Source organism: Muntiacus reevesi, chromosome 6, assembly GCF_963930625.1.
Source record: "Muntiacus reevesi chromosome 6, mMunRee1.1, whole genome shotgun sequence".
Classification (NCBI taxonomy): Eukaryota; Metazoa; Chordata; class Mammalia; order Artiodactyla; family Cervidae; genus Muntiacus; species Muntiacus reevesi.
Genome location: NC_089254.1, coordinates 81,260,141 through 81,283,509, shown reverse-complemented (window position 1 = coordinate 81,283,509; position 23,369 = coordinate 81,260,141). Strand labels below are relative to the sequence as shown.

The following is a 23,369-nucleotide window of genomic DNA, read 5'->3' as shown; positions in this document are numbered from 1 at the left end:
TACATGGGTGAACATATGTTACAACATATGCCCATTTTATGTTCATGTTAAATTTTTTTTCTAATGTTTGAATTAATAATTTAAGAGCAGGCAAATTATAGGCCAAATAAAAAATTAAATTACAGACTATAAATAAAATAAAAATTTTGACCTTGATGCCGTAGACTAAGATTTTAATCTATAGATTTTGAACAGATTTTATTATTTAAAAAGATGGAAATACAATTGAATAACATATGTAAATAAATCACATACCATCACCATTAACTCATTTAAACTAGCATTAAAAGCCACATCAAATTGATGTATTTCACCAGTCAGCCATAAAATAAGGAAAATCACTATGAAGTTGTTGAGAATCAGTTGAATACATTTGATACTTATGACACCATGTTGTTTCTGAATTCTGATGTACCTATGGTCAACTGTAATCACTTTGCTTTTAAAAAAATCTAAACATTTTAATGATTTTTATAAGAATTACTTTTCCATGTAATAAAAATAATAAGAACCTACACAAACATTTCTTATGAAAATAACTTGATTAGATATATTAAATCTCCTCATAACCTAATCTAAAAGGTAGTTTTCCCCCAGATATATTATACAAAGAGTTGGAAAAAAGACTTTTAAAAAACTAAGTGAAAACAGTTTTTTGCAGAGAGTGCTATGGACTTGGGAGAAAATACCAGTCAGCATAAATCAAATTCAAAACCTGATATACCTAAATATGATGATCCTTTTATAGTGTTTTTTCTAATCATGGCTGCTTTCATTTTGCTCCTGCCATTAGCTGGGTTTAAGTAATTATCTTTATTTACACTGCAGAGAGACTTACAAATTGTAAATACTCTCCATAAGTTTTATGAATTTATATTTTGATTGTGTGTTGAGTATGTTAAAGCATAGTGGTCCAACATTTAATAGAGCTATAAAACAAATTCTTTATATTTCAATAAACATAAAGAAAACAAATGGAGCATGATTTTCAGGAGGGGACTGTATGGTCTGAATCAGTTAGAAAAAAATAAGTTCTACAGCTCCCTACACCAAGTGACTGAACCATGAAAGAAATATGGAAGTTGATAATAACAGTTACTCCAGCAATAAAAACATGATAAAAGGCTCTTTGACAGTATGAAGGCCTGGAAGCTGTGCCAAATACAAAATCTAGTTTGTAAGGGCTGGCAGTATCCTGCTGTCTTTAGTAGGTCTTTGGGGTTTCTGACAGCTTTTGGTCCATCTCCATAAGTTGAAGTGATCTTTCAAAATGCCTTAGTTTTGAAGAGTAGTCAAAATCATTTGAGCTTTATATACATATTTTAAAACAACAATACAGCAGTATTGGCAGAGCAATTACTCCTTGCTTTGGTCAAAATCTGCTGTAGTGTAATATCATTTTGTACTTAGATACGTGTTTTTGAAGTTATCAGCTCATATGAATTTACTCAAAATCTTGTTTGTTCATTTTGAATATGAAAGTGAAAGAGGAGAGTGAAAAAGTTGGCTTAAAACTCAGCATTCAGAAAACTAAGATCATGGCATCCAGTCCCACTACTTAATGGCAGATAGATGGGGAAACGGTGGAAACAGTGGTTGACTTTATTTTTCTGGGCTCCAAAATCACTGTAGATGGTAACTGCAGCCATGAAATTAAAAGATGCTTACTCCTTGGAAGGAAAGTTATGACCAACCTAGACAGCATATAAAAAGCACAGACATTATTTTGCCAACAAAGGTCCGTCTAATCAAGGCTGTGGTTTTTCCAGTGGTCATGTATGGATGTGAGAGTTGGACTATAAAGAAAGCTGAGCACAGATGAATTGATGCTTTTGAACTGTGGTGTTGGAGAAGACTCTTGAGAGTCCCTTGGACTGCCAGGAGATCCAACCAGTCCATCCTAAAGGAGATCAGCCCTGGGTGTTCATTGGAAGGACTGATGATGAAGCTGAAACTCCAATACTTTGGCCACCTGATGCGAAGAGCTGACTCATTGGAAAAGACCCTGATGCTGGGAGGGATTGAGGGCAGGAGGAGAAGGGGACGACAGAGGATGAGATGGCTGGATGGCATCACCGGCTCGATGGACATGGGTTTGGCTAGACTCCGGGAGTTGGTGATGGACAGGGAGACCTGGTGTGCTGGCGGTTCATGGGGTTGCAGAGAGTCGGACACGACTGAGCGACTGAACTGACTGAACTGAATCCTAGTCACTGATTTTGATGACATTTTGGTCTTTTTTTTATAAGATGAAAATTCACAGAGAAAACTTTAGATACTGATGATTCTTTCAGTACTTGCTCAAACTAAGGAGCTCATAAAATAATATTTAGTAAGATCCTCGCCCTGATCATCTCTTTACGTTCTGAACTCATTGCTGTATTAGATACCAGCCACTCCCCTTCATCTTCTCCCACCACGCACCCTCTCCCAGCCAAAGCATTGTGGCTTTGAAATAACTCTTACTGGGTTACATAATTTTTGACCAGTTTCTGTATTTCTTCTTGGAATCATTCAGTGAGATGAAACTAAAAAAAGAAAGTTCAGGTGCAGAACAGCATTGTATTTTTTCTCCATAAACATTACCAGAACGATTTCCATCTCAAAAATTAGTGATTTTATCCAGTGCTTTCTAAGTGGGAATTGTTCTGTAGGGCAGACTGCAGCACAGAGGCACCTACTTGAGGAGGATTAAATGATCCAATGTAAAACTGATGGTGAACTGTCTTGTTTGCACGCCCCTAGGGGATCCTCTTTGCTTACTTGGATGGCTGGCAAATAGTGTACTGTGCCTTTAAACACACACACACATGCACAATCAACAAGGATGCTTGGGAATGCTAATGCAGTTATTCTTGACTTTTAATATTATAAATGTTTTCTTTAGTTTAGATTGGATACCAATCGGTTCTTGCCAAAAATAATTCATTTAGCTTTAGCTTTTACCTCAAAAATATATTAAAATACCTACTCTATTTTTCTCATTCAAATTATGAACTTGTCAAACACACACAAATACACATGCACAAACAAACACACATCTATTTGCTTAAGGTAAGTAAAAAGTGGTTTTTTTTTTCAATCAAAGAGTTAACAAAAATGATTCTTTGCATTTCAGTGCCTTGCAGACAAAACTTACCACTGTATTGTATTCAAAAGCTTTGTCATTGTAGAGCAGGGAGTTCATCTGATCAAAATTTATAGAATATTGGGGTTGGAAGGAAGTATATGGTCATATTATTAAACTATACTTTAGTAGTTGAGCCCACAGGATGATATTTTTAGTGTATGGTGGTGGTTCTTTAGTCGCTAAGTCATGTCTGACTCTTGCAGCCCCATCGGCTGCTCTGTCCATGGGATTATCCAGGCAGGAATGCTGGAGTGGGTTCCCATTTCCTTCTCCAGGAGAATCTCTTCCACCCAGGCATTGTACCCAGGTCTCCTGCATCGCCAGCGGATTCTCTACCGACAGAGCTAGGAAACAATTCCTATATGGTGTATACCTCCAGTAAAAAGGAAAATAAAGCATATTCCCCAAACACAGATTATTACTAGTAAGACATTTATTAATTGTATTATTACAGTTGTTTCTAAAGTCCACTACTATTTCAATGGTAAAGAGATAAATGCAAAGCTAACTTCGGTCAGAAGTGTATTACAGTTAGGTTGGCAGTAAATTATAAGAAACATCCACTGACTATAATTCTGTTACAGAATATGTAATACATTAAAACAGGATGGAGGAGCTACATGAATTGGCAACATTTTATATCATTAAAAAAGCACTAAAAACCAAAAAATGATGCTTACACATAGCTGTAGATACTAGAAAATATTTCATTTTAAAAGTTAATTCTGTACCGCTCATTTAAAAAATTTATCACCTGTTTTTAGACACAGGTATTAATTGTTTATATCAAGTGATATTTGTGCTTAGATATAATTTAAGACCGTTAAATATAAATTTATGTTTACTTTCATATAAAAATATATATAAAAATAGAGTATTTAAAGGAAGTTTATATTCATACTAAGGAACTGATGAATCAAAATAGATTTGTTTTTGGTATAGTATTGGAATTGAGGTATTTATGCGTTTGGTAATTTCAGCTAAGCACTGAATTAGCCCTCTCAGTATTTTTTCCCCAAAAGAAAAATAATCCTTTAAGAGTCATTGTAACTGTGAGATGTTATCTCACAACAAAGCTTTTGCACAGTAAAGAAATTTACCATTTTAAAATATAGAAGAGAAAGTTTTCAATTACTAGGATTAGATATGCTATATATATATATGCCACAGTTTTATAAAAACTAATTGTATGTCTATTTTAAATTTGGATTAGATACACTCTCTCAGGAAAATCAAAATATGTTTACTAGCAACATAGTAGTATTTGTGGACATATATGAATGCTTTCTGGATATAAATGCCTATGCAGTTGAGAATGCTTAATACTTTGCAAAATATTTACATAAAATATTAATATAATCACAGTCTTAAATTATATAGGGCTCTAATAGCAAACAAAAGCTTTTTTTTAAAGTAATATCATCAATGAAACATAATAAAGTAACCCATAAGGAACTATATCTTGTTTTTCTCACTTTAATATTACATACTTAATCAACTCAGACTTCAGTTACCCATCCAAGTTCATGGACAGGCTAGGAGGGAATGTTTATGAAAAGTAGAAAGTGTGCAAAGTTAAATATATTGGTGTTTTAACTGTAAAATATTATACTTCCTATTTCTTTCATAGAATCTCTTAGAATTCCCTGGAGGAACATTCCTGTTCTTTTCCTTTCACTTAAAGGATTTAAAAATCTAGGAAGAAACTGTTTTCATAAGCATTAGATTCACAAAGCCTAAACCCCCATCTATGCCACATTTTCTCCTGGTAAGGACAAGCACAGCACAATCCCAATGGGCAGGTGAAATGTAATTCCTCAAACCGTTTTCAATATTAAGGTACCATTAAAGATGATAACACAATACTCAAGAACATGATCTTTTTCCCCACTTATCAAATGTCTATATTTCTCTTTATCATCACAGTGCAATACCGGCCTGCAGTGGATCTAGTTTATGATTATATTTCAGGTCACCTTTTTCTAGTTCTGTCTTTCATCTTGAAACCAGCTGATTTCCAAGTGCACATCCTGATTTTATAAAGCTGTAGAAAAAAGTGTAATGACTTTTTTTTTTTAGCTAAATGTGCATCAGTGTGTATGTGTGTGCCCATGCGCCTGAGTGTGTGTGGTAGAACCAAAATACACCTGATGACCAGGATTTGGCTCTTAGACCACTGTCCAGGGGAGTGGCTTGTATCCAATTCCAAGTTCAGTCCTTCTGCAGGGCCTCCACAGTTCTTTCACTGGCACACATCCTGCTGAGAAGGATTTCAGAGCAAACCTGATTAATTGGACCTCTGACATGAAACGGTGATTGAACATTTGTCATAGAGTCTCGTCGTCTTTGTCGTAGTTTGCTTTGATTGCTGAAATATTTTCCCACAATATGATTTCTTGATTGTTTCATTTTAAGAAAGTGATCTTCTTTGGATAATTTTGATTTCACCACCTGCAAATAAAAGAAAAAAAATAGTGAGGTAAAATCAAAGACATTTGAATCCAAACTACCACACAATTGCACTCATCTCACACGCTAGTAAAGTAGTGCTCAAAATTCTCCAAGCCAGGCTTCAGCAATAACATGAACCGTGAACTTCCAGATGTTTAAGCTCGATTTAGAAAAGGCAGAGGAACCACAGATCAAATTGCCAGCATCCGATGGATCATTGAAAAAGCAAGAGAGTTCCAAAAAAACTTCTATTTCTGCTTTATTGACTATTCCAAAGCCTTTGACTGTGTGGATCACAATAAACTCTGGAAAATTCTGAATGAGTTGGAGATACCAGACCACCTGATCTGCCTCTTGAGAAATCTGTATGCAAGTCAGGAAGCAACAGTTAGAAATGGACATGGAACAACAGACTGGTTCCAAATAGGAAAAGGAGTATATCAAGGCAGTATATTGTCACCCTGCTTATTTAACTTATGGGCAGAGTACATCATGAGAAATGTTGGGCTGGATAAAGCACAAGCTGGAATCAGGGTTGCTGGGAGAAATATCAATAACCTCAGATATGCAGATGACACCACCCTTATGGCAGAAAGTGAAGAAGAACTAAAAAGTCTCTTGATGAAAGTGAAAGGGGGGAGTGAAAAAGTTGGCTTAAAACTCAGCATTCAGAAAACTAAGATGATGGCATCCAGTCCTATCAGTTCATGGCAAATAGATGGGGAAACACTAGCTGACTTTATTTTTTGGGGCTCCAAAATCACTGCAGATGGTGACTGTAGACATGAAATTAAAAGACACTTACTCCTTGGAAGGAAAGTTATGACCAACCTAGACAGCATATTAAAAAGCGGAGACATTACTTTGCTCACAAAGGTCTGTCTAGTCAAGGCTATGGTTTTTCCAGTGGTCATGTATGGATGTGAAAATTGGACTATGAAGAAAGCTGAGTGCCAAAGAATTGATGCTTTTGAACTGTGATGTTGGAGAAGACTCCTGAGAGTCCCTTAGACTGCAAGGAGATGCAACCAGTCTATCCTAAAGGAGATCAGTCCTGGGTGTTTATTGGAAGGACTGATGTTGAAGCTGAAACTCCAATACTTTGGCCACTTGATGCGAAGAGCTGACTTACTTGAAAAGACCCCAGAGCTGGGAAAGATTGAGGGCAGGAGGAGAAGGGGACAACGGAGGTAGAGATGGTTGGATGGCATCACTGACTCATGCAGATGAGCCTGGGTAAACTCCAGGAGTTGGTGAGGGACAGGGAGGCCTGGCGTGCTGGGGTTCATGGGGTCGCAAAGAATTGGACACGACCAGGTGACTGAACTGAACTGAAGAGCAGGATAACTAACTCACAAAGTTGAATAGCATCTCTATACACAGATGTTGCCCAAATGGCATGAGTATGACTGACATGATCAAGAATCAGTGTAAATTATCTTTCAAAAGGAAAAAGGTTGAAATGAAAATTTATGCTGCTTTTCTTACCTCAGGGCAACTGTCTCTAAGGAAAGTAAGGAGTCTCAGATGGTGTTTCTACCACACTGCTGTGAGTGTGTGTGTGTGCATATGTGAGTGTATTTAGGCTAGATGTTAACAAATAGAAGACATCTTGCTGAATCACTGATTCAAACATGGTACTTTAAACCTATCATCATGGCATCCTTTTAGAGAATGATAACTAAATGATAACTAAAATGATTTTCAAAGGAAAGAGAAAATTTTTTTGCACTGCATACCCACAAGCTGACACTGTTACAGTCATTGGTTTCACGTCTCTGAGAAAGAGGTAAGTTATGGAACCTGAAGGAGCTGCCTAAGTTCTATTACACTAATAGCTTTATAAATGTTTGTACATATGTAGATATATTTTTATCTTGAAATTGTTTTCATTAGGCAGTATAAGCATTTATAAAGCACAGAAGAGTATCTCATAAAAAAAGTTTCCTTCCCATCTCTGCTCTTATCTCCCGTCACTCAATTCCGCCCCCCCAGAGGCAATGTATATTTTAGTTTTTTTGCCATTCTCTTCACGGATATTTTAGGAATATCAACATGCACACATACAAACAAAAAGGCCATATATATTGTCTATTTGTACAATATATACAACGTAGCTCTGGTGAAATCCTATCATTGTCAGCTTTAATCACTGGGTTAATGTACCAAAGGGTGTTAGCAACAAAAGTCAGAGAAAATGAGGTGGGGACCAAGAGAGACTGTTGCGGGGAGGGTTGAGAAGTAGGGAAAAGAGAAAATACTGGAAAAAATGCTTTGAGTGTGTTTGCAGATGAATAGAAAATCTTTTAATTTCATCATACTAATGCAATCGTAAGACATTACTTTCACTCAATATGGACACATTATTTATTTATTACTAATGATTAATGAAAGCAACACTAGCTTATATGGTTTTTAAAAATTCTTTTGAAGGCTATGTAATGATTTAGGTACATATTTTTTGATCCCATATAAAAGAATGCAGTGAACACAGTTCTAGAAATATAGAATATGTGAAAAAAGTAGCATTTTATTTGGAAGGTAAGTCTTTTTAGTTAAGTTTTGAGTGAGCAGAAACCATTTCAGAAGAGTTGTGTGAATAGAAAGTCTGTAAAGATCTACCTGAAAAGGTTAAGGGCATTCATCTTTGGGTGGAAGAATGACAGGAGGTTTAAAAGGTATTATTTGTAACTTTTTGGTCCTTACTTTTTAATTTTACTACAATAAATGTGCATTACTTTATAATCATACAAGCACCAAGCTATTCTCATTTTGAAGAAAAATATAACAGCAACATGTTTTAAAGCCAATTATACCCTGCTAAGCCCAAAGAAATGAATTGTTTTTCTGTCACTATGGGAGGTTTGGCTTTTTGTGATCAGGCCTCTCAGATGAAGTAACGCTTAAGAAGTTCAGTGAAGTCAGTGGGTTGTGGTGAGGAATCCTTCTGGATCATAATTTACAGCTCAATCTGCAGTTAGCCACTGATTGGTATTCCAGGTCCCAAAGTCGTATGTTTCTATTACGGGTCACCTTCCACCTCTGGTTATACGATAACGTTAAATATGATAGGCTGGGGAGGTGCACCAATGTTTTCCTGAAGGTTTTGTCCATTTTGGAGGTGGTTTGTATTCATCTATAGCAAGATTAGTGAACATCCTTAAGGAAGTTGACTTAAGGAAACACTTAAGCGTAAATAATGTAGTCAACCCTGAAAAAATATTATTCCAGTGTTCTGAAGCCAAAATAAGGTTAATTTTGTTTATATAATGTTAAGTTCTGGTTCTTGCAACTGCCTGATGATCTGCATGCTAATTGCAATGAAAAATAAAAGAAGATTCATCCCAATGCAGAAAGGTTCTATTCCTTAAAAATTATTTTAATGTTTTCTGTGATTTCAGGGTTGCATTTGATGTTGCATTACAAATGTTGGATAATACTAGTTTAGATGTTTACAGCAATCTCGAACATGATTCATAAAAGGGATATACAAAAATATCTATCTCCAGTGTATTTGTATACACTTGGGAGTAGTGTCAGTCTTTTGCCAGATCACATGATATAGTTTTATTCTTTATAAAATCGTTCTATTTTTAAATCACTAAGATAATCTCTGAGAAAAGAAGATGGAATGATGGGGATTCCCCCCAACACCCTGCAGGTTTTGAGGGCCACTCTAATGCCTCCTACAGTGCCAAGGCTTCTATTATGGTATATAAGACTAATTCCTACCCATGATGCCAGGGATTAACCCAGTACTTAATTCAGTTGGTTTCCTTTGAATACTATTTTTCAAGAAATAATCAAAGATAATAAATTTCCCAGTTCCTTTTGTTAAGCAGACAAACCTACAGAGAAAGAATGATTTCAATTTTGATTTGTCAAAATCAATTTTGATTTTGATTTGTCAAAATCAAAGACTTAAAAAATCCTTCCAAAATGCTACTGTAAATTTAATCTCATATCATTTAAAAAATCTATCAGTACTATGTGCTGTATCGCTCTCTCTCTCTTTAGTCGCTAAGTCGTGTCCGACTCTTGTAACCCCATGGACTGTAGCCTGCCAGGCTCCTCGCTCCTTGGGATTTACTAGCATATACAATTTATTTCAGGAATGTTAAACTTCAATATTATGAAATATTTTGTCATAGAAGGTTACTGAAGAATTATTTGTAGCTATATGATGTTTGCCTGAAAACTCAAAGGAACCTACTGTAAAATAATGAAATATTTTAAAGTTAATATTTAAAAATTAAATAGCTTTTCTAGAATCTATCAACAACTAATAAGAAATAGAGAAAAGATTTCATTACAATATTAAAACAACTTCATCAAATTTGGTGATGATCTATAGGGCGTAGGTGAAGAATGCATCAACAATTTAATGAAACATAAAAGAAAACACAAATAAATATAAAGACATAACACGTCAAATCTTTCCAAGTTAATTAAAGTGCTATTCCAATTTTAATCACAGAAGGATTGGGGGGTACATGACAAATGAATTCTAAAACAGATCTCAGAAAATAAATGTAGGAAAATGGCCAAGACCATTTGGGAAGGAAAAAAGCAGCAGTGATGAGAGGAGATTTCAATACCAGATATTCATTCATCAAAGGGACTTGAGTTTAGCTTCAATCTACCACAGACTCAATTTGCTGGATGTATAGGCCAAGTATGGGCTTCCCAGGTGGTTCAGTGGTAAAGAATCTGCCTGCCAGTGCAGGAGATGTGGTTCGATCCCTGGGTCAGGAAGATCCCCTGGAGTAGGAATTGGCAACCCACTCCACCAATAATCTTGCCTGGGAAACCCCATGGACAGAGGAGCCTGGAGGGCTACAGTCCACAGGAATTGCAAACAAGTCAGACATGACTGAGTGACTGAGCAAGCATAAGCTAAGTAGAAGCAAAATTCAACACTGAGAAAAATTAGGAGTTTTCACACTGCAGATTAAAACGTATTTTATAAACTGCCTGTTCCCTAAAAATTTTCATGGAAAAATAAGGCAATCCTAAACAGGACCCAATGTCATATAAATCTAATGACCATAAATGTTGACAGCCAAGTAGCTTTAATTACATGGGATTAAAATCAAGCATGTGTGTTTAAAATGGAGCTATGTACCAAATTTCCCTGGTGGTTCAGCTGGTAAAAAATCCGCCTGCAATGTGGGAGGCCTGGGTTCGATCCCTGGGGTGGGAAGAACCCCTGGAGAATAGAAAGGCTACTCACTCCAATATTCTGGCCTGGAGAATTCCATGGACAGTATAGTCCATGGAGTTGCAAAGAGTTGGACACGACTGAGCGACTTTCACTTCACTTCATGTACCATACTGCAAACAGGATCTCCAGTGGAGAAGGGAGTGAAAATTCAGGATGTATGTATAGTACAAAAACAAAATAATTTTTGTTTTTATTATATATACTTCAAAATTTTTTAGAATTAGCAAGAATTCATGTAATCATTTTAAAAGAGAAAAGCAGTAAAAGATGATGCTGTCTATTACAAAATCAAAATATGATTTGTTTTTGCCATATGATACCCATCTTTCAAACTTTGTTCTCTCTCTTAAGAAACACATGGAGTAACTCAGATATGGTCCCTACCCTCAAGGGGACTATATAAAGACACATGTCTAAGATACTTGAAGTAAGAACAAGAACGAAATGACTTCAGAGACATTGTCTGAGACTAGATCCCCAAGGTCAGGCCCCCTGTTGTTTCTATATAATAAGTAGCTCCTTAGTAAACATTAATACATTAAGGAGACAGTGCTAATTCATGATGGCCATGATATCTGTTCACACAGCTATTATTTCTTTGTAAAATTTGGTGTCTGGCACTGCCATCAAACTGCTATCTCTGAGTTTCAAAATATTACTGTATTTTACCTACTCTTATGAACTCTAAAGTGGGAGAAAAGGAGTTAGCTATATTTTTAAGTCTTGGATATGTTATGCAAGTGAATGATGTTTGATTCCTGTAAAGAGTGAATTGTTTCTTTCCTTTGATCTCATGTGTGGAAATATGTCCATGTGAGTCCTTCCAAAATCAGAGGACCGGTTGGGATTACTAAATTCCAAACAGAGTGGTAACTGGAATGTGGCTTTGAAAGAGAGGTGTTAGCGATACAAATGTTAGGCTTATCTCTGGGGAATAATAATAGTAAACAACAAAATGAGCTCTTAGAAAACAAAGGTGAAAAATTTAGGCCTTGAACCAGAGACAAAGGATCCTAGATAATTGTGTGGAGTGGTCACCTCAATCAGAGACAAACACGAATGGCTTGATGCTTCCAAATGCTTCTCTAAATCTGGGTGCCTAGGATGTGACAACTGAGAAACGAACACATCTACCTAGAAGAAAAATGAACTACTGCGTATGGTTAGTAACGCATGACCAGGCGACTGGCAGATGTTTACATTACCTGTGAGCGTTAGATGACGTTTTTTGTTTGCTGCTTGCTTTTTGTGGGCTTCTTTTTTGCCAGTTTAAAATAACCCAAAGAAGCTCCTTGTCTTTAGTTTTGTTTTTGTTATTTTCTTTTCGTGACTTTGCTGTGTCAAATTATATTTTAAATTAGAAAGAGAAAGTGAAGGACAATTGGTCTCCATGAAGTGTGTTAGGTCAGCATTGTCCCATAATCACAAGCATAAGTGTAATAATAAAAATTATTTTTGTCTCAGCAATATTCAAATTTAGGTTAAGTTACAAGTAGGAATAGATTTTCAAGTAAAGATTATAGTGTTTTAAAACAGTAATAGATTTTTAATATAGTTTCTATGGAAACTTGGAAAGGGGTAATTTTGGAGCTGGAATCAAGGGCTGTAATGATAAGATATAGGATATGTAGATGATTACATTTCTTTCTGACTCAGTGTAACAAAAATTCTGTGCTTTGGTGTGTAAAAGCAACTTTAACTTTCTCTTATACTTCTTATATGCTAAGAGATCTCCCAACTTATGATTGTAGATCTTTCCACATCCATCCATAATTAAGGACTTGGGCACACAGACATTTTAGAAGGCATACAAATGGCCACAATTCTACTTGACTGGCTTGGGTCAATGGCTATTGTTAAGACTTCCCAAACATGAAAAATTGTTATAAATTACACAACAGAAGTACGTGGCAACTTTTACTATTAAATTCATGTAATGTCAACACTCAAAATTGATTTCACATAGTCATCAGAATGAATGTATTACCATGTCAATTAATTGCTGCATCTAAAATAACTATGAATTTTCAAAAAGCTGATATACAAAGGGAAAGCTTGGTGAACTGGAAAAGTGTCAGGCAGATTACAAGCAAATACCTTTTCTAAAACCGATCTTGACTTGAATAATACCCAAGGAACTTCTGATGTGGTTCCAGATCCACAGAACAAAATAGAAAACAATTTTCAGTGATGCAAGTGTTCCAAAATTTCTAGACTGGATTAGGGCAGATGTTCTGATTACAAACGTGTTTCACAATCATGCCTGGGGTCTAAGGAATGAAGGTAATGGTTTTCTAAGGTGGGAAAACACGAGCTTGACCAGGCAAAACCAGCTAACATAGTCTTTGAAGATAAATGGATACTACTGAGGTAATTTTTATTTGGTATAGTCATTCTGAAGACAGAACATTCAATTCACAATCCAGTCACAAAATTTATGATCAGCTGAAAAAAATAGCTTAAGAATTCACAGAAAGAGAATAAAAATAAAGTGACAAACAATAGCTAGAAGCCAGTCCTTAAAATTCCATGTCAGGAAATCATGCAATTTTTAAAGATAATAAGGAATTCTTTCATGTACCTCCCCCACTCCCAATATTTAATTATAGCCACATGAAATAAGCTATGGTTTGAGTGAAGGGAGTCCAACTTCTGAATGGGTCAAAGATGCTGAGGATTAGAGGGCAAGACTAAAGTTTTCTTTAGGAATGAGGTTTTTATTTTTTTTCTTTTTGTTTCTGGTGTTTCCAGATACGCAGTGTCTCTGTCTTCCAACCTACCTCCAAATCATCAACCCTTCTTGCACTGAGAACTGAGCCTCTTTAATCCCTGCCCCCAGTCAGAACTCAGTTCCTGACTCTGGAAACAAATTCTCCTCTGAAGTGGAAAGATTCATGAGAAGGAGTTACAGACCAGTAGTTTACCGATTTCAAGTTAAACTGTTGGTTCTATCTTGAACTTCTACACAGTTTCTCAGAGACTAACGCCTTGTCTTAAACTCAGTTTCCAAAGTGGCTGGATAGTCCTGTCACTGAATTCTTGATACTATCTGAATGACCTTTGTTAGTCAAATTGATTTCAAACACTGTTTAGATGGATTTGTTGAGTCCGGAAATCTATTTTGATCTTAACTCACCAGTATTTGTTTGCCTACATCTCTCCTGAACTTAGAATTTTTATTTCAGAATATAGCACTATTGGGAGTTCCCTGGTGGCCTAGTGGTTAGGATTCTGCGCTTTCACTGCCATGGGTTCAATCCCTGGTCAAGGAACTGAGATCTCACAGTGGTGCAGCACAGCCTGTACATGTTGTTGTTTAGTTGCTAAGTCTTGTAAGCCTTTTTTGGGATCCCAGGGACTGTAGCCCACCAGGCCCTCTGTCCATGGGATTTTCCAGGCAAGAAACGCTGGAGTGGGTTGCCATTTCCTTCTCCAGGGGATCTTCTCAACCCTGGGATTGAACTGGAGTCTCCTGCATCAGCAGGTGGGTTATCACTGAACCACCAGGGAAGCCCTAGTCTACATATACATATGGCATAAAAATGTTACCAGGACCTCGCAGGTGGTATATTGGTAAAGAGACGCAAGAGACATAGTTTTGATCACTGGGTCAGGAAGATCCCCTGGAGGGCATGGCAACCCACTCCAGTATTCCTGCCTGGAAAATTCCATGGTCAGAGGAACCTGGTGGGTTACAATCCATAGGGTCACGAACAGTCGGACACAACTAAGTGCCTGAGCACGCACGCACAAAACGTTATCTAGAAACGATCTGTGTGGACCAACATTTTCCACTACTGGAGTCACTGGAAGGATTTGCCTAGCACTCTTCTGGAGTTTCTAAAAGAGATCTTCTTTTAGGCCATTTCATTTCTCATCAGAATAGATCTCCAGCCTCCTGTCTGAGGTGACATGTGACTGGTTGCTGGTATTTAGGGGGCTTCGGGACTTTAGGAGCTCCACTTTTCAGAAGCCAGTCTCGTGTTTGGCTTTCTGATTTCAGCCTCTAGATTAGTTTGCTCTTTGCTATACCTGTGTTTCTGAGTCTAGACTCTCTGCTGTTCAATTTTAAAAGAAATCACATGTGTATGGGTGTAGGTTCTTGGCTGCATGGATTGGGGCGAGGGACTCAGTGTCCTCCAGATTTGCACACAGACTGTCAACCAGTTGTTTTCTGGTGCGTGCTGCAGTCCTGCCTTCCTCAGCACCTGGTTCCTTCAGGTCTGAACCACACAGAGGGTCCATGAGTCAAGCGTGCCTTGTTATAATTGGTGTTTCTCCTCTGTAGGCACTGTATTGTTTTTTAGGGAAAATATGAACTTTTGCTTTTTTAAACTATGAAACAATTTTTAAATTTTTAATATTTTAAAGTTTTTATTGAAATAGAGTTGATTTACAATGCTGTATTAGTTTCAGATATACAGAAAAGTGATTCAGCTATGCATATATATATGCACATACACACACATATACACACACACACACACACATATTTATTGTTTTTTAGATTCTTTTCCATTGTAAGTTATTACCAGATACTGAGTATAGTTCCCTGTGCTGTACAGTAGGTCCTTATTAGGCATTTTACACTGTAATTTCTCTTGCAGGCTAAGTCAAACTTCTTAAAATGAATTAAGATTTCTTGTCTGCTGTGAATTATTTCTTATTCTGTCTTTTTCTTGGGTGACGGTGGTGGTGGAGATTTATGTCTTTAAAATCTTTTTTTGTGGAATTTCAAGTGGAAGAGAAGACAAATGCTTGTGGTCAATCTGCCACATTTAATCTGCACTCCAAGAGTGATTTTAGACCTTATTCTTTATGCTAGGTTTCCCAAAATGTGTTTACTGAGGTGTTAATAGTTATTATTTAAAAAAGAAAAGTGGTCTGTGGTCAACATTTTGGGAGAAACTGGGTCAAACTAAGCTAAACAGTTTCTTTGCTTGTAAGGGCTATTGGGATCATTTAATATACTAATATTATTTAAGAATCCTTAAAGTGGTAGTATTTCCCAAACCGCAGCTCTTGCTTTCACCAGACTAGAACACTAAGACCTAAAGTAAGAAAAATACTAATCAAAGCAGTCCAAAGTCCATCTCAGCTTGGCACTTAAAGGTTGGTAGTTAAACCTCCAGAAATGAGTGTTCACTGCATTGAACATGAAATGAAATAGTGATGGGTCAGCATCTCTTTCTAAGGCATACCAACATTCCATGTTCCAGGACTGCAGAGGCTGGATAGCTGCCTCCTGGGTCATCATACCAGTGCAACAGAATGACTGACACTTTTATGTGTTTATCCTCCATTTAATTTCCTTCAGAGAGGCACCCTGATGTTATTGGTGTTACTACCATTCAGTATAGGATGCTCCCTATGGAAGAGCATTTTGTACCAAGCCATGTCAAGAAAGGCTGAGCTCCATTATGGCTAATGAGCTCATTCTCACCACGTGCCAATCTTTAATCAACCACTAGAAAAAGCTAGAATTCACTTGCAGATGGATTTGAACATCAACTGTTTTAAGCAGAAAGGACTCTCTAGAATTATGTTCTTAAAAAGAAAAAAAGGTATAGGAATGGTAGATAGTGAAAGCTTCTTTGACTTGTCTTTACCTTTAGAGATACTGAAAGATTTTACATGATACTGTTAGATTTGAAGTATAGAAACATTAACACTTGGTGGGGGCAGGAAAGATGTATTCAAGCAGTCAAAAGTGAAGGTTCCAAGAGCAAGATATTGTAATAGTCTGGGGCAAATGAAAGATAGGGAAGACCTTCCATCTCCCTCGTTCACTGACCAGCCTTTTACCAACTATTTACCAGCACCCTTGACCTGGTCCTCGCCCACATTATCAGTGGCCTTCCTCCAATAATCCCATTTTCTCCTGTATTCTTTTTTTTTTTTCTTTTTCTCTCTCTCTCTTTTTTTTTTGCCATGCTGCACACCATATGGGATCTTAGTTCCCCGCTGGCCAGGGACCAGACCTGTGCCCCCTGCAGTGGAAATGTGGAGTCTTTTTCTTTTTTTTAATTTTTTAAATTAATTTGGGATGTACTGGGTCTTCATTGCTGGGTGGGCTTTCTCTAGTTGCTGCAAGTGAGGGCTACTCTTGGTTGCAGTGTGTGGGCTTCCCATAGCGGAGGCTTCTCTGGTGGAGCACAGGCTCTCGAGCGATCTGGCTTCAGTAGTTGTGGCTTCTGGGCTCTCAAGCAGAGCTCAGTAGTTGCGGCACACTGCATTAGTTGCCTCTCGGCACATGGGATCTTCCTGGACCTGAGATCAATCCCATGTCTCCTGCACTGGCAGGCGGATTCTTTACCACTGAGCCACCAGGGAATCCCTGATGTGTGGAGTCTTGACCATTGGCCCACCAGGAAAGTGTCCCTCCTCCTGTATTCTTAATGTATCCCTTAGTGTTGATTATTTCCTCTCTGCCTGTAAGCATGGCCAAAATTGTTCCTTCTCTAAATTGCCCCAGACTGATTACTTTTTAAAATCCAGTGTCTTTCCTTCTTTCTTATTGTTATTTGCTGAAAGGTTTTACTTTTTCTCATTTCTTAAACCTCTTCATTCCTGCCCTCCATATTTTACTGAAACTACTCTTAATTTGGTAAGAAAGGACCTTCTTAATGCCAAAGTCAATGACTTTCAAAGTCCCTGTCTTAACAGAGATATCTATTACACTGGACAACATTAACCCTATTCAATCTCTCTTTATATATTTTCACTTTTTGGCTTTCCATGGCACCCCAGTCTACCGGAGCTTTCCTTTAACAGTTTATTCTCTAAATTCAAATGCTTCTATTTCTCTAAACTTTGCTTAAATATTGGTGTCTTCAAGAGTTGCTTCCTCAGCTCTCCCTACTCTACTCACGTTCTTTGTATGAACTATGTTCACAGTTTTGATCATTATTTATTTTTTGAGGACTTAAAATTTCTTTCTCTAGCCCCATCCTGCCCCTCAAGTTTCAGATGTGTATCTCCAACCACCGACTAGGGACCTCCACCCGGATGTCCTACATGCATCTTGAACATGACATGTTCAAAACGGAATTAATCATTGTTTCCCTAAGCCCATACCTTCTCAACTATTCTCTGTCTCAGGTGCTGATTCAGTTCTCTAATCTGTCAGCCAAGTTAGGAATCATCTTTGATTCTTCCTACTCCCTCATGCCACTCATAAGATTTACAGATATTTTTTAAAAAACAGAGTTTCTATTGTCTGCTTCTCTCTTATCACTGCGTCTCTGTCTGGGTTTGGGTGAGCCTTTATCATCTCTCACCTGGCTTTTTAAAAAGTCTACTTTCTCTCCCTGATTTAGTCCTTTTCAAATCTTTCCTCTTCACAGTTATCAGATTTACCTATTCGAAGTAAAGATATGACCAATTCATTTCTCACCAAAACCTTTCATTGACTCTCCATCACCTATAGGAAAAAGTCTAAACTCTTATCATGATCTGGCCATGAACTTTTCCCAGTCCCCTTTATAACCAATGTTCTACAATATACAGAATTGCTTGTGGTTTCCTGAGAACAGCAGGCTATTTCAAAGTTACTTTGGTTCATGCTGTCTTAAGGGGTGTGAATGATTCCTTCTGCTATTACTTTATCACCTTTACTAGAGCACACACATCCTTTAATGATAAACTAGGATAATTTATAAGAAGAGGGTTACTCAATCTTCAGAGTGGATTAGGTACCTCTTCTTGGTGGTACTACAATACTCTATTTATATCTCCCTCTCTTTTTTTAGGTCTTTATGGAATTTGTTACAATATTGATTCTGTTTTATGTTTTGGTTTTTTTGCCCCAAGGCATGTGGGATCCCCAACCAGGGATCTAACCTGCACTCCCTGAAATAGAAGGTGAAGTCTTAACAAATGGACTACCAGGGAATTCTCTATTATCTCTTTAACGTACAGTTTCATAACATGGGCTTTTATGCCTGGCTCTCTGACTACAACATGTTGATGATAGAAAGTATCATGTTTATTTTTGCATTACCACTGCTTAGCTCAAGAACTGGACTCATCTAAATGATTAAGATAAAGAATGAACAAGTCAAGGCAATTGGAACATAGTATAGGGGAAAGACAGAAGAATATTTAAGAGATAAATAAGATTTGGTAACTAGCTAGTTGGAAGTTGTTAGGGGGCTGAAGAAAGATAAGGAGGAATCAAGGATGGCCATAGCTTGTAAATGACAGTGGATAAATACAGGAATACAAGAGAAGAAGAAAGCCTCCAGGGAAGATTAATTCTAAATTTGGAAACATGTCAAGTTTGAGATGCTCATGGGAATTCTACAAAATATTTTCCTACTTTATTGATAGCAGTGAGTACAGAGCTTACACAAACACTCAAAATTTGTTGAATTAGATTTCCATTACTGATTTGTTAAAAGTAACCATGATGATAGTTAAATTCTTGGATCTACTGTATAAGATAATTATATTTGAATCAGTTATTTTTTCTTGAAAAGTCAGTATTTCAGATTTTTAGCTAGATGAATTTAAAGATGTTGTTCTTCATTGTGCTCATGTTAAACTTTGAAAGTTTGAAGGAAAAAGAGAAAAACTTCAGGTCCAAAATACAGAAGGAAAACCTTTCTAGGTCAGATAAGCTTTTGTTAATTAAGATTAAATAATAATAGGATATCATCTCTGTCCCAGAACTGAAAACCTCTTCCCAAGGTGCTAGAACCAAAGGAAACCTGTTGATGTTAGAGCTGGGCAGTGATGCTGGAGTGTTTGGGTATTTTGTTTTGTTTTGGGTTTGACTGATTCAAAAGATAGAGCTACATCTGCCAGAAAAGACAGACATCACAGAAAGTCTGTACAACTGGTTAGACTAACTAATAATCACATAGCAACTGGTTGTGGATTTGCCCCTTCTGCAGCCAGGTGAGGGCTGGTAATAGTTTTGCATCCTTTCCAGGTTTTAGCTCACTCACAGTTGATGTTTGCCACATAACTAAAGGCACCATCCAAAACCACTCTTGGGCAAGAGCTACCTGGATCCTGTTTGTTGTCCTGTATAAACACTGGGAAAACAAAATTCCATTTCTACCCATGAAGAGAAACACCTGCTTTTCTAATCAGCAGGAACATTTTAGTCAAAATTGATGCATACCAGTTGGGAAATTGTTTATAGATTCATGATGGTAACACACCCTCTCTTGCTGCTTTGACAGATGAAAGAGACACCCCGAGACCTTTAATCTCACCTATGGCGACAGGGGCTCATTGGAGCAGGTTTGTTATGTCTATGATAGAATTCTCACCACAAATCAAAGAGAACACACCAAGATCTTACACTGATGATTACAGCAATCCTTCTCAGGTATCTGTGAATCTATAGTGGGAATGGTTTCATTGAACACCAAAAGATACAAGGCTCCCAAACTCAGTTTTTTTTTGCTCCAATACTGCAGATCTTAATGATTGCTTTTACTGTGCGACAAATTCCTCTGCCAGTTCCTGAGTCGAGCACAGAGGAAAATGTGGTTGTTATTAACGAATTTCTGCCCTTTAATGTTTTGTATGAGACCAATAATCTTCATTTTCCCAGCTTGCTACATTAATCATCAAGCCATCCTTTTTTGCAAAATGCTTTAGATATTCTTGGTTGTTTATAGTAGGCTAACAGTGATTTAAGATGTTGGGTGACAGTTTAGAAAGCTTATAAAACACTCAGTGTTAGCACTGGAGACTTCCTGAGGTACAAGTGGTACAAATTGTTCAAGAGTTAAGCAACAATTAGGCCTCTGTGATGAATGACTTTAGAGACTTTGTGATGAAGGGAGTCAGTTGAGAAAGATGATCTTATCAGTTCTATGTTGTAACTGGAAAGGCAAAGGCTCCCACAAATATTTCAGCTCCAACATGAAAACATCAAAATGGGTAACACTGCTCCAGAATCAACAGAGAATATTTGGGTGATATGTATATACCTTGTCATCAAGATGGCACACATTAGAAATAAGGATTAATAAAAAATGATTTGTATATAATAATTGTACACAAAAATTATAAAATCAGATGGGTGAAGTAATTTTCCCTGACATACTTAACTCATGATTATGAAAATTAAGAATTTTTAATAAGTAATATTTATAAGCCAATATTCTAGTTCTGATGACTCAAAGAGCTTTACTGTAGTTTGCAAATTCCATGACTTTCTCTGTCAACTGGTTGATCCTGTGGCAGAAGATATATATAATGCAATCATGTGGGAAAGGCATCTTCTGTTTTTATTATTTATTTATTGGCCACACCATGTGGCTTGTGGGATTTTAGTTCCCAACCAGCGATTGAACCTGGGCCTTTGGCAGTGAGAAGGTAGAGCCTTAACCACTGGACCGTGGGGGAATTCCTGCATCTTCTGGTTTTTAATTGGAGCCATGTGAGAAATCACTGGAAGATTTCTCTTTTTAGACTTCCAGAGCACTGAAGCTGAAAAAAAGAAAAACAGATACCCTCCCCCAAAACACTAACTGAAGACACATTATGTAAAAATAAATAAATAAACCTTTTCTAAATGAGGGAAAAAACCCAATCTGTATGTCGTCTTTCAAAGTCCCCAGTTTTTGTGGGTTGACAACCTTTGGCTTGCTTTTGCAGCCAACTCTGATACGGGGCTGGCTCAGCTGCAAGTTCCCTGTTTCTTCCTCTTTCAAGCTGTCTGCTCTTGTGTTTCTCAGTCTTGACCTCTTGCAAACAGGATAGGCCCCAGAAGGATATTTTCTTATGGAAGAAGTAAGTAAATACACAGTATCCTACAGCTTAAAATCTGTTCTGCAATGGCATGGTCGAGCTTCAAGTTGCTAAAATCTAAACTTGAAATGCCATGCTTTCTATTGTTGGTGCGGCCTCTCGCCTCTCTGAGATGCAGTTCTATATACCACACAAAAGTGTAACATGATTCCATTAGCAGAATGTACAGAAGAACAAATGCAGAGTCAATAACTTTTGGATATTCATAAAAATCTGAGTATCAAGATGGATTACAGCAGTCACCTTAGGGCTGAAAAAGAAGATCAGAAGAAACCTTTAGGGTTGTCATCTCACTCATGACTGCACTCTGGTTTACAAAGGGACACAAGAAAGAACAACTAAATCAGTATCTGAGAGGATGATCAACCAAGACAATCTCCATTGCAGTTTCCGCTGACGCTCCTGAGATCTAGAGACAACAGGAGCCAAGTAAGCTCATCATCGAAAGCAATGTAGTGGTCATGTGTGCAAAACTTGCCAAAATGTGGATAAAATTCAGCTCAGCAAACCCTTGTCTGATTAAGAGCTGGGCAAATGAGAATAATGAAGAGAAAGAGTTTCTATGAAGGACATTCTTAAACTTTGTGATCTTTCTCCATCTTGAGTGGCTGCTTCATTCCTGCTTTAAGCTAAGTGAGACGGGACTTCAACACACCAACTTTGAGAGGTAGACATGTGTCCTCTGGGGACTGGGAGCATGAGAACTGGTATGAGACATGATGCTATAGATCAGCTTTGAAGTGGCAGAGAGTGAGACAGCAAGAGTGAGAGTGAGAGCTAGAGAGAGAAAGAGAGGAACAAAAGGCAGGGCTGCACTGGGAGCTCACAGTCTGGCAACAGCACAGCAAGGATGAATGAGGGTTTCTTGTGGACAATACGGGGGCAACTGAGTGTAGCAAGCCCAGGGTTATGCTGTATATTTTCCTAGAGGCTGCCTGGAGAAGCAATGTGGCCCGCAAACAGGAAGATGGACAATTGGAAGTCAAGGGGCTAAGGAAGGAATACAGCTGTAAGGGAAGTATTCCTCGGTCAAAGAAGCTATTATCAGAGGGCCCAGTAGGGGTGTCTTCAAGGAAGCCCACAAGAGCACTCTAGACAGAAAGAATTAGCATGCTATACCCAGAAAGTACATTCATGGATTAGGCTTATGCCCCTCAAGTAAGCCTTTTGTTGCTCTTAACATCGCCCTAACCTGACCCAAGGGCTTATTCAGTGGCTCAGCAGTAAAGAATCTGCCTGCACGTGAGGGTGGGATGTTTTGAAAGAACAGCATGTATATTATCTATGGTGAAACGGACCACCAGCCCAGGTGGGATACATGAGTCAGGTGCTCGGGCCTGGTGCACTGGGAGGACCCTGAGGAGTCGGGTGGGGAGGGAGGTGGGAGGGGGGATCGGGATGGGGAATACATGTAACTATATGGCTGATTCATGTCAATGTATGACAAAACCCACTGAAATGTTGTAAAGTGATTGGCCTCCAACTAATAAAATAATATTAAAAAAAAAAAAAAAAAGAATCTGCCTGCAATGTAGGACACCTGGGTTGGATTCCCGGGTCAGGAAGATCCCCTGGAGGAGAACATGGCAACCCACTCCATTATTCTTGCCTGGAGAATCCCAAGAACAGAGGAACCTGGTGGGCTACAGTCCATAGGTTCACAAAGAGTTGGACACAACTGAAGTGACTTAGCATGCATGTTTGCATGCAGGCATACAACCTGACCCAATGGAGAAAGGGATGGAAGAAGAGAGGCAAAGCATGATGTAGAAATAGGAAAGAAGCCTCCTG

General features: G+C 37.8%; 1 protein-coding gene across 3 annotated transcripts in view; it reads right to left on the bottom strand.

Moving 5' to 3' along the window:
- Positions 1-3,545: 3,545 nt before the first annotated feature.
- Positions 3,546-23,369, bottom strand: part of CPED1 (cadherin like and PC-esterase domain containing 1) — a 320,654-nt gene continuing 300,830 nt past the window's right edge. For all 3 annotated transcript variants that reach the window (XM_065938748.1, XM_065938750.1, XM_065938749.1), the window contains one exon: positions 3,546-5,581. In XM_065938748.1, the coding sequence (XP_065794820.1) occupies positions 5,342-5,581 (240 nt within the window). In that variant the 3' untranslated portion in view covers positions 3,546-5,341. The remainder of the gene's footprint in view (positions 5,582-23,369) is intronic.